The sequence below is a fragment of the Procambarus clarkii genome, chromosome 80 (genome assembly GCF_040958095.1).
Source record: "Procambarus clarkii isolate CNS0578487 chromosome 80, FALCON_Pclarkii_2.0, whole genome shotgun sequence".
Lineage (NCBI taxonomy): Eukaryota > Metazoa > Arthropoda > Malacostraca > Decapoda > Cambaridae > Procambarus > Procambarus clarkii.
This window is the reverse complement of record NC_091229.1, coordinates 15,018,690-15,032,090: the sequence shown is the minus strand read 5'-3', so window position 1 is coordinate 15,032,090 and position 13,401 is coordinate 15,018,690. Positions and strand designations below refer to the sequence as shown.

Sequence of the window (13,401 nt, the reverse complement as noted above, 5' to 3'; positions counted from 1 at the left end):
CACTGCACAGTACATTTCTACACTGCACAGCACATTTATACATTGTACAGCACATTTATACACTGCACAGCACATTTATACACTGCACAGCACATTTATACACTGCACAGCACATTTATACATTGTACAGCACATTTATACACTGCACAGTTCATTTATACACTGCACAGTTCATTTATACACTGCACAGCACATTTCTACACTGTACAGTTCATTTATACACTGCACAGCACATTTCTACACTGTACAGTTCATTTATACACTGCACAGTACATTTATCCACTGCACAGTACATTTATACACTGCACAGCACATTTATACATTGTACAGCACATTTATACACTGCACAGTTCATTTATACACTGCACAGCACATTTATACACTGCACAGTTCATTTATACACTGCACAGTACATTTCTACACTGCACAGCACATTTATACACTGCACAGCACATTTATACACTGCACAGTACATTTCTACACTGGACAGTATATTTATACACTGGACAGTACATTTATTCACTGTACAGTACATTTATACACTGGACAGTATATTTATACATTGTACAGCACATTTATTCACTGCACAGCACATTTATCCACTGCACAGCACATTTATACACTGCACAGCACATTTATACACTACACAGCACATTTATCCACTGCACAGCACATATGTAATCGTTGCAGGTGTTGACCTAAGATCATTAACCAGGTGCTGGAACCAGTTACCTTAACCAAGAAGATATTGTTCTGAATTATTGATTCACAGATGCTTTGGGTTCCAAAGTGCATACTCCACCAGCCGGGCACGGGTGAACAGGGATGAACAAAGGTGAACAATGGTGAACAAATTGATCAAAAGTTCTCGGGGGTGCAGAGGGTTGAAGAGGAATGAACAGGATGGAAAACGGGGGCACGGGGATGAACAGGGATGAACAGAGGTGAAGAAAGATGAACAGGTACGAGACACAGGGATAATCGAGGTGGACAGCGGTGAAAAAAAGGATGAACAGTTAAGTGACGGTGCCAAATCTGAATGGACAATTGGCACTTAACTGTTCAAGTTATCCTATTAATGGGGAGCCAACATAATGGTGGTAACAACTACACACACACACACTTAATGACGTTAATGGGAGCCAACATAATGGTAGTGACATCTACACACACACACACACACACACACACACACACACACACACACACACACACACACACACACACACACACGGGAGATGGGGATGTTGAGAGTTCACAGCTCAGGTAAAATATTCACGCTGCAAACGAGTCGGTGACTGAACAATTAGTTGCATACTAATCAGTGGTCATTTGAACGGTTCTTCAGTAGCTGTAATCCAGGTTACATGACACCAGGCTAACAAGCAAGAGCCGAGGCCACTGTACCGTAGAGGATATTCTGGACGGAAGAGCCGGGGGTCACTGTACCGTAGAGTATAGTAGTAGGGATGACACCTTAAACGGCCCATTTTTTTCTGGGGGAATGCGCCGTTTACGGTGTCGTGTTTCCTTATAAATATTAAAAGTCGTGTTTAGCGCTTCGGGTTTCCTGATAAATTTCCGATTTGGAGTTAAAGAGTTCTTATGGAGTAAATTCAGACCAAAAATCACTCATACGTTCTTAAAGGATTCTTATCGAGGAAATTAAAAAAAAATTCGGAGTTCAGGTTTTTATGAAAATATTTTGGAGTTCATATATTCATATAAGTTTATGTACGAATTTATGACCGAAATTTGGAAAAAGACCATTTTCAGAGAATATGTTCATAGAAGTTTTGTTAAGGAAAATAGACATCTTAGCAGTAAGTTTTAGTTTTTATATCCATTTACAGCTATTTCATATGTAAAGACCGAAAATTATTCAGAGACCATTTGAAGACCGAAATTTACCAAAATTTGACAGAGATTATTTTAGACCCATGTATGACAGAGACCATTTTTAGACCAAATAATTTCAAAGACTACATAAGACCGAAATGAGACAGAGATTGTTTTGGACCCAAATATCGTCAGAGTCCAGTAAAAGACTTAAATTAGTCAGAGTCCAGCTCATGACCGAAAATTAATCTGAGTCCAGTTTATGCCCAAAATTTGACAGAGACCATTTTCAGCACCAAAAAATAGAGTCTAGTTTGTGCCCGAAAATTAGAGTCCAGTAAAAGACCAAAATTATTCAGAGTCCAGTTAAAGACTAAATTCGTCAGAGATCGCATTTATAAGTGTAGTTTCGCTACTAAGAGCCCAATTTTTAAAAAGTAATATTTCCAATGTAGTAAATAAGATCCAAACAATTACCGAACTCTAGCTCCTGTCCCTGCCTTAACCCCTCTCATATCTTCGTTAATAACTTATCAATGTCCTTGAAACTTAAGCCCGCTGTATTTTAGACACGGTAAATAATATCCAAACAATTACTGAGCTCCAACTCCCGTCCCCCACCTTAGTTCCCTCGAGTATCTTCGTAAATACTTATTCAATTTCCCTGAAATTTTAAACAGTCATATTTCAACCATAGTAAATCAATCTACGCAGTAAACAAGCACCAGCTCAGGGACCCCACCTTAGTTCCTACACGTATCTTCGTTAATAACAGATAAATTTTCCTGAAATTTAAACCTGATAACTTCTAACTGAATAGGTAAAGAAAACACAGTTAACGAACTCTAGCTCTTGTCCCCCACCTTACTTCTCTCTCGTATCTTCATTAATACCTAATCAATTTCCCTGAAATTTTAAACATAGTTTAGAGGACAAGAGCTGAAACTCGGTATTTGCTTTTTGATATATTTTACTGGGATCTGAAATGTTTTTTCTTCAAATGGGTTTAAAAACCCCAGGGGGAATTGGGCTGCCAATAATTAACTTGTACAAATGAACTAAGGCAGGGAACAGGAGCTAGAGTTCGGTAACAATATTTTTCTTTATTTACTTAATTAGAAGTATGTCTGCCTTAAATTAAGGCAAATGAACTAAGGTGGGGGACAAGAGCTGGAGGTCAGTAATTATTTTGCTTTATTTTACTATGCTTAAAATATGACTGTTTTAAATTTCAGGGAAATTGATCAGGTTATAACAAAGATACGAGACGTGGATGAAGGCAGGGGACAGGAGCTGGTGCTCAGTAATTAGTTGGCTTTATTTTACTATGCTCAAAATAACAATGTTTAAAATTTCAGGGAAATTTATTAGGTATTAGTGAAGATACGAGAGAGAAGTAAGGTGGGGGACAAGAGCTAGAGTTTGTTAACTGTGTTTTCTTTACTTACTCAGAAGTTATCAGGTTTATTTTTCATGAAAATTGATTTGTTATTAACGAAGATACGTGTAGAAACTAAGGTGAGGGACCGGAGCTGCAGCTTGATAACTGCTTTGATTTGATTTACTACATTTGAAATATGACTATAAAATTTCCGGGAAATTGAAAAAGTATTTACAAAGATACGCGAGGGAACTAAGGTGGGGGACGGGAGTTGGAGCTCAGTAATTGTTTGGATATTATTTACCGTGTCTGAAATACAGCGGGCTTAAGTTTCAGGGACATTGATAAGTTATTAACGAAGATATGAGAGGGGTTAAAGAGGGGACAGGAGCTAGAGTTCGGTAATTGTTTGGATCCTATTTACTACCTCTGAATTATGACTGTTTTAAATTGGGCTAAAATTGGGTCTTAGTGGCAAAACTACACTTATAAAAGCGGTCTCTAACGAATTTGGTCTTTAACTGGACTCTGAATAATGTTGGTCTTTTACGGGACTAATTTTTCGGTCTTACAGCTGGACTCTGTCAAATTTAGGTCTCAAACTAGACTCTGATGAAAATTAGTCTGAAAATGGACTCTGAATATTTTTGGCTACAAACTGGACTCTAACTATTTTTTGGTCTGAAAATGGTCTCTGTCAAATTTTGGGCATAAACGACTCTGACTAATTTTCGGTCATGCACTGGACTTTGAATATTTTAGGCCTTTTTACTGGACTCTGACAATATTTGGGTCCAAAATAATATTTCAAATTTCGGTAAATTTCGGTCTTCAAATGGTCTCTGAATAATTTTTGGTCTTTACATATGAAATAGCTGTAAATGGATATAAAAACTAAAACTTACTGCTAAGATGTCTATTTTCCTTAACAAAACTTCTATGAACATATTCTCTGAAAATGATCTTTTTCCAAATTTCGGTCATAAATTCGTACATAAACTTATATGAATATATGAACTCTGAAATATTTTCATAAAAACCTGAACTCCGAAATTTTTTTGAATTTCCTCCATAAGAATCTTTTAAGAACGTATGAGTGATTTTTGGTCTGAATTTCCTGCATAAGAACTCTTTAACTCCAAATCAGAAATTTATCCGGAAACCTGAAGTGCTAAACACGACTTTTAATATATATCAGGAAACTCGACACCGTAAACGGCCCATCCCCCCAGAAAAAAATGGGCCGTTTAAGGTGTCATCCCTACTACTGAGTATATTCTGGATAGTAGACCCAGGGCCACTGTACGGTAGAAGAGGAGCCATATCATATCTACCTCATCTACCACCACCACGACCGTCAACACTGATACGACAACCATTATTATAACTGCTGCCATAACCCGCCACGATAACCAATACCATAACCACAATCATCACTGATGTGGGAACCACCACCTTCTCCTGCTCAACCACCATCACTGTTTCCACAACAATTTGTATAGCAGCTATAACTGCCATCACCTTCAGTGCTACGATAACACCATTATTACTGCTTCAACAACCACACAAATATCACTGCTACAACAACTTCCACCACCATCACTGCTACCACAACCCACAAGCCCTGATCACTGCTTCAACACCATCCACCATCACAGTTACCGCAACAACAATCAAAATCAGTGATACAACAACGGCTGTCACCGCTATAACTGATCCCACAATCACCACAACAAACTCCATCAATGCTTCCATCACCACAACCACCACCATTGTCACTGCTACCACCATCACCACCGCCACTGTCACTGCTACCACACCACCAAACACTTCTGACAATGTCGACAATTATGCTGTTAAAAAAAACTCTAGCAACACCCCATCACTGCAGCAATCATCAACGCATTATACACCACCACAACTACCACTCCCACTACCACAATCACCACTCCCACCACCACAACCACCACTCCCAACCACCACTATCACTGGAGGCAGTAATGAGTGGTCATCACTACAGCCAAAACAGTTTTTGATGTGAAGAAAATTCCATTTAACGTCAAATATTGTCAGGCTAGAGCAAAAGAGCCTCCGATCACAACAGAGGCTCTTCCCTCAGCTTCTGATAACAGAGACTCCTCCTTCAACTTGTGGCGATAGAGGCTCTCCTACTTTGACAGTTCACCCTGTCGAAGTAGGAGAGACATATATATATATATATATATATATATATATATATATATATATATATATATATATATATATATATATATATATATATATGTATATATTTATATATATATATGTATATATTTATATATATATATATATATATATATATATATATATATATATATATATATATATATATATACATATATATATATATATATATATATATATATATATATATATATATATATTTATAAAATAGGGAAGGGAGTACCACCTCTGGCTGGAAGAAGGGGGACCCATAGCCTCGGAGGAAACCACACATAACGCATTGGAGGGAATGTAGGTCCCCTCCAATACAATACATATATATATCATATATATATATATATATATATATATATATATATATATATATATATATATATATATATATATATATATATATATATATATATTTATATATATGTGTGTGTGTGTGTGTGTGTGTAGAATAATAAACCCCACATTGTTTGAGTTAGGAAAACACTATTTGTCAAATATTGATACTGTTCTTAAAAGTTTTCCCCATTTTGCACCCGCAAGATAACGTAAGATTTTAAGGGTTGACAATCTTCTTGTTTGAGGAGCTTTAAGCAAGTCCCAGCTGTGTCTGGGTACAAGTGACAGGATGAACAACCCAGCGGGTTTTCTTCTTATTGGGGAGTGTTGTACATGCTGCTATGGCGGTGTGTCCACTCACAGGATGAGTGGCGCTGCCCAATACTGTCACTATGGCGGTGTGTCCACTCACAGGATGAGTGGCGCTGCCCAATAAACTCGCCCCTCGGGGCAAAAAATAAAAAAAAGTTAAAATCACCACCACCACCACCATAACATCATCATTACCACTTCAACATCACCATCATCACTACCACCACCACAACATCACCACCACTACCACATCACCAGACAAACTGAATGATTGGTCCAACAAATGCTACTAAAGTTCAACCCGAGTAAATGTAAGGTAATGAAACTAGGCAGTGGAAACAGGAGGCCAGACACAGGATACCGAATGGAAGATGAAGTCCTTCATGAAACGGACAAAGAGAAAGATCTAGGAGTTGATATCACACCAAACCTGTCTCCTGAAGCCCACATCAAAAGTAAAACATCGGCGGCATATGCAAGGCTGGCAAATATTCAGAACAGCCTTCAGGAACAAGTAAGGAATCTTTCAGAACCTTGTATACCACATATGTAAGACCAATCCTGGAGTATGCAGCCCCAGCATGGAGCCCGTACCTTGTCAAGAACAAGACGAAGCTGGAAACAAGTTCAGAGGTATGCCACTAGACTAGTCCCAGAACTAAGAGGCATGAGTTACGAGGAAAGGCTGTGTGAAATGCACCTCACAACACTAGAAGACAGAAGAATAGGGGGAGCCATGATCACTACCTACAAAATTCTCATAGGAATTGACAAGGTAGATAAAGATAAACTGTTTAACACTGGTGGTACACGAACAAGGGGACACAGGTGGAAACTGAGTACCCAAATGAGCCACAGAGACGTTCGAAAGAACTTTTTCAGTGTCAGAGTAGTTAACAGGTGGAATGCATTAGGCAGTGATGTGGTGGAGGCTGACTCCATACACAGTTTCAAATGTAGATATGATAGAGCCCAGTAGGCTCTGGAATCTGTACACCAGTTGATTGCTAATTGAGAGGCGGGACCAAAGAGCCAGAGCTCAACCTCCACAATCACAACTAGGTGAGTACTGCCACCACATCATCATCACCACCACCACCACAACATCATCACCACCACAACAACAACATCACCACCACCACAACATCTCCACCACAACAACATCACCACCACCACAACATCACCACCACCACAACAACATCACCACCACCACAACAACATCACCACCACCACAACAACATCATCACCACCACATCACCACCACCACCACAACATCACCACCACCACAACAACATCACCACAACAACATCACCTCCACCACAACTACCACTAATGCCACTAGCACTTGCCAACAATAACAAATCTTCACTGCCGTCCAGTTGACGGAAGAGCATATGATGTTTATGATCAATTGATGAAGTGTGTTGATGCTGACTGGGGCCACTTGCACCACAACTGGGTCACCCACGCAGCCAAGGCCATGGTCAGTTGCGGCCCACGATACCCCCATACCCACCAGGGGCAGGCTGCATGCCCCATACCCACCAGGGGCGGGCTGCATGCCCCATACCCACCAGGGGCGGGCTGCGTGCCCCATACCCACCAGGGGCGGGCTGCATGCCCCATACCCACCAGGGGCAGGCTGCATGCCCCATACCCACCAGGGGCGGGCTGCATGCCCCATACCCACCAGGGGCGGGCTGCGTGCCCCATACCCACCAGGGGCTGGCTGCATGCCCCATACCCACCAGGGGCGGGCTGCGTGCCCCATACCCACCAGGGGCTGGCTGCATGCCCCATACCCACCAGGGGCGGGCTGCGTGCCCCATACCCACCAGGGGCTGGCTGCATGCCCCATACCCACCAGGGGCGAGCTGCACGCCCCATACCCACCAGGGGCGGGCTGTGTGGGCTACATTCATCCCACAGAACCCTGTGCGCTGGGGCAGGTTGGGGCCGGCGGTGGTGAGTGACCAGCCGACCGCATTAGCCAGCGTGCGACCCTCCCGCCATACCAAGTCCGGCAAGCTACCCATCTTTAGCATGCAGCCCACGTGCCCAATACCCGCTGCTCACCTCAAAACGCCTTTGTAACTAATGCATATATTTTCATGCTCCTAACTAGTATATTTCCGTGCTCCTAACTAGTATATTTTCATGCTCCTAACTAGTATATTTTCATGCATCTGACTAGTATATTTGCATGCTTCTAACTAGTATATTTTCATGCTCCTAATTTTTTATGAGCATAAGATACTAGTAATTATTTATGTATGATGTTAACTAATAATTTAGATATTAATGTAGTTATCGATTATCTATTAATTGCCTAGGTAACTATCAATTATCTGTATATGCAACTAAGTAACTAGCAATGATCTATATACGCATCTAAGTAACTAGTAATTATCTATATATGCCTCTAAGTAACTAACACAGCTACATATGCGCCTAATTAACTAGCAGTTATCTACACATGTCTCAGTAACTAACAGTTATCTATATACGCCTCTAAGTAACTAACAGTTATCTATATATGCGTCTAAGTAACTAACACTTAGCTACATATGCGTCTAAGTAACTAACAATTATCTATATACGCCTCTAAGTAACTAACAATTATCTATATACGCCTCTAAGTAACTAACAATTATCTATACGCCTCTAAGTAACTAACAATTATCTATATACGCCTCTAAGTAACTAATAATTATCAATATATGCGTCTAAGTAACTAACAGTTATCTATATACGCCTCTAAGTAACTAACAATTATCTATATACGCCTCTAAGTAACTAACAATTATCAATATACGCCTCTAAGTAACTGATAATTACAATTATATGCGCCTAAAACTTTCAATTAGATAGTGAATGCGCTCAAGTACCTCATAAGCGCCTATTTATGCGCCCAAGAATCTATTTTTACGCCGAAGTAAATCAAAAATGGAAAGCAGAGGCGGTCGGAAGTGCCAGGCACAGATGGAATTCTGGCGCGAACAGCCACCCACCTCGCTACAGCGACCAGATTCCACACCCAGCGCCAGCGACCACATCCCCCACCGTCCGCCACCCAAGCTAACTGTTCTCCTGCTGGCGGTGACCTCATTACCAACAGGTTTCGCGGCGCGGGGACCGAGTTTCTCCCGCGTGAAGTCCGACTCGAACTCCTCTCTAGGTCAAGTATAAAACCCGCGGCCTGGGGTGGATAGCCTCAGTTGCTCCCAGGTCCTGGAGTGAGACAGAGGTGCGTACCGTCGTCTGCTGGATCTGTTGGATATTGTCTCTGTGGTGAAGATGGATATATATATATATTTATATACAACGTTTGTAGATGCGAGTGGATATAATCGTACTGTTGAGAGATCATATTCGACCGCCCAGATACTGGTGGATATGAAGGAATCTTGTCAGACAACGTCGCGCTCGGATACAAGGTGGATGTTGTATGGCGCTGATGGGGACTTTATCCACGGGAATATTCATGTTTCTTGAGACGCCTTACGCAGCTACTTGACGCCCTACATGTTCATCAAGTACTTGTATATACATATCACAACAGTCACAACTTCAGGGTCACAGCAGTTACAAGTAAAGGGTCACAACAGTTACAACTTCAGGGTCACAACAGTTACAACTTCAGGGTCACAACAGTACCAAGCGCTCTTTGTGACCCTGAATACACAATAGGTTTTCACAGCCGTTAGTCCCGACATTTCCTTCACTCAAGCGAGCGTTCAGACGTCTGACGCAGACGGGCGTTCAGACGTGTGACGCAGACGGGCGTTCAGACGTGTGACGCAGACGGGCGTTCAGACGTCTGACGCTGGTGAGCGTTCAGACGTGTGGCGCTGGTGAGCGTTCAGATGTCTGACGCAGACGGGCGTTCAGACGTCTGGCGCAGACGGGCGTTCAGACGTCTGACGCAGACGGGCGTTCAGACGTCTGGCGCAGACGGGCGTTCAGACGTCTGACGCAGACGGGCGTTCAGACGTCTGACGCAGGCGGGCGTTCAGACGTAATACGTCAAGTTGAATCATTAAACAAAACTTTCTAAAGAGCAAAATATTATTTAAATTGGAAGATAAAAGTTCGATAATTTCTTCAGAGATTTCACTAAAAAAAATTTGATATTAGTAGACAGATCAGTGGATGATCGCTTCATATTTTATAATATAAGCGTTAGACAGTTCAGAATATGAACTGTTGACAGTTCATATTTATATGAACTATAAATGATAAAATTTATATATTTATACAATCAGTAGATGAGAATATAATCTATGGATAGATTAGGACCCGATAGATCTATAGATATTTGAAGATATAGTCAGAGAAAGGTTTTATCAGGGGGAAAGCGACAAGTCATTACGACTATATAGCACTTGGAAGGGGATCAGGATAAAGGTTTTGGGGATGGGACGGGGGATGTGGGAACGGAAGTGTCCAACCACTTGGACGGTCGGGGATTGAACGCCGACCTGCATAAAGCGAGACCGTCAGTGAATAGTTTTCCGTATAATGATATAGCAGTTTAGAATCATGGGAGGATGTGAGAAATGACCAGCATGTTTACCCCCCCCCCCCACCACCACCACCAATAACCGGTCAGAAACCATACCAACAACTACAAGAGACTTGAAGACAGTTTCGACGCAATAAATAGGTCACTGGAACACCTGGGAGGGGGGGGGGTAAGGGGGGAGGGGTTGAAGAGAGGGGGGGAAGTAGTGGCTCCAAATAACTCAAGCTGAAGGGAAGGGGGGAGGGGGGCTTAACCCCTTTCCCCCAATTGGTTTAATGTATAACTATTACTAGATAGTTAAGAATATAGTCAACAGGTGAGAATATAACCATTGTATATTAATATCATCACTATAGTCAGTTAAGAATATAGTCATGAAGAGAGGACCTAGAGATCATATTCACTCGAGAGTTAAGAATATACTCACTGGATAGTTAAGAGTATAATCACTAGAGATTTATGATTATAATCAGTTGAGAATTAGGTATACGATCAGTGGTCAACCGCTCCCACGGGGCCTGATAGCTGAGTGAACAGCGCTCTGGACTCGTAATCCTACGGTCCGGGTTCGATCCCCTTTGATGACAGAAACAAAATGGGCAGAGTTTCTTTCACCCTGATGCTTCCTGTTACCTAGCAGTAAATAGGTGCCTGGGAGTTAGACAGTTGTTACGGGCTGCTTCCTGTGTGTGTGTGTGTGGAAAAAGAATAGTAATTAGTAACAGTTGATTGACAGTTGAGAGGCGGGCCGAAAGAGCAGAGCTCAACCCCCGCAACCACAACTAGGTGAATACATCCTCTTCCAGAATTTCACCTTCCCCCCCCTCCTACCCCCACCCCCCCCCCCCCTCCCACCACCACCCCCGCCACCACCCCCATCCCCACCCTATTCTTTCCAAATCCTTTGAACATCCAAGTTCAAGTTCAACACAAAACACTAAGGAATTGCATCTAAACATTTTTTGTTGATTGGAGACAACGAGAGAATTCTGACTCCGTCGCCACGGGATTCTGATTGTGTCGCCGTGTTGACTGGGGCGGTGGTAATTGCCCCCATTGTGTGGTGGGAAGTGGTTGGTTAAGGCTCGGCCCCGCGGTGGTGGTGTCCACTCTCGCCGCATAGACAGTCCACCTTCTCTACCGTCTGAACCAAATCCTCGAGGATTAATATAACAAATTGTCTATTGCCTGGTGGGCGACACGAGGCGATAGACAATACGTAGACAAGTCGATAGACGCGAGGCAAGATGGAGGCTGTGAGTAAACATCTTGACGGCCCGCTTGTGCTTGATGGACCTGTGGAAGAACACCACAAAGGTGAGCCTAGGAGCCAAGCTCCTAGCTAGGGTGTGAGGGAAGGTGTGAGGGTGTGAGGGTGTGAGGGAGGGTGTGAGGGTGTGAGGGTGTGAAGGTGTGAGGGTGTGAGGGAGGGTGTGAGGGTGTGAGGGTGTGAGGGAGGGTGTGAGTGGTACCTTCTCTCATAACCACCTCCATTCAAAATTATTCATTTCACTAGAGACAAATACAATAAACAAACATATATATATATATATATATATATATATATATATATATATATATATATATATATATATATATATATATATATATATATATATATATATATATATATGTCAGGAGAAAGAGTAGCGACAAATAAAGTGAGGAAGCACAAAGGGACCACAAACAAAGCCACTTGAGCCCGCAAGGTGACGGAGCGGGCGGAAGTTCACGCAGAGTTCAAGGTCAGGAAGATGATCAAATTATCAAGACGATCGTGAGATGAAAGTTTGATGCTTAGCGGTGACTCGGAGGGTCAGTCCTGGCGATGGTAACCTCCAGCACCAACAGCTCCCTTGACCACACACACACACACACACACACACACACACACACACACACACACACACACACACACACACACACACACACACACACACACACACTGGTGGTACGCGAACAAGGGGACACAGGTGGAAACTGAGTACCCAAATGAGCCACAGAGACGTTCGAAAGAACTTTTTCAGTGTCAGAGTAGTTAACAGATGGAATGCATTAGGCAGTGATGTGGTGGAGGCTGACTCCATACACAGTTTAGAATGTAGATATGATAGAGCCCAGTAGGCTCAGGAATCTGTACACCAGTTGATTGACAGTTGAGAGGCGGGACCAAAGAGCCAAAGCTCAACCCCCGCAAGCACAATTAGGTGAGTACACACACACACACACACGCCAGGGCGCCTGGTGGATGAGTGGACAGCACGCTGGATACATAGTCCTGTGGCCCGGGTTCGATCCCCATCGGAGGCGGAAACAAATGGACAGAGTTTCTTTCATCCTGATGCTCCTGTCCGCCTAGCACTAAATAGGTACCTGGGAATTACACAGCTGCTACGGGCTGCTTTCTGGGAACGTGTGTGTGTGTGCGTGTGTTAGAGAGAAATATATGCACTAGACATAATATATGACAAATAAATTGGCTAGAAAGGCGGAGACCAAGAGCTAATAGCTCGATTCTGCACATATAAATAGTAAATATACACATACACGTCAGACGACTAATTCACATGACAATACACAATTCGTATATCATGATGAAGATTTAATGCGAACACAGTAGTTTGACCCCAACGGCAGGCTAGCACAAGGGGGTTATTAGCCTACATCCGCTGCCCTTAGGCTGTGTATCGTCAGGCGACATTGGATCAAAGGGCGTCTAGTGGCGCCCCCCTTCACAGCACCCCTCCCCCCCTTCACAGCACCCCCCCCCTTCACAGCACCCCTCCCCCCC

General features: G+C 42.6%; 1 protein-coding gene across 2 annotated transcripts in view; it reads left to right on the top strand.

Annotated features, from left to right (window-relative positions):
- Positions 1–9,177: 9,177 nt before the first annotated feature.
- The window catches only part of LOC138357763 (cylicin-1-like), a 15,546-nt gene continuing 11,322 nt past the window's right edge, over positions 9,178–13,401 (top strand). The window contains exon 1 of one of the 2 annotated variants that reach the window (XM_069314780.1): positions 9,178–9,332. Coding sequence is in view for 1 of the 2 variants with exons in the window: in XM_069314779.1 (XP_069170880.1) it covers positions 11,901–11,927 (27 nt within the window). In the remaining variant the exon portion in view is untranslated. Of the gene's footprint in view, positions 9,333–11,566; positions 11,928–13,401 lie in introns of those variants that run through there. The other variant, XM_069314779.1, reaches the window with a different exon arrangement.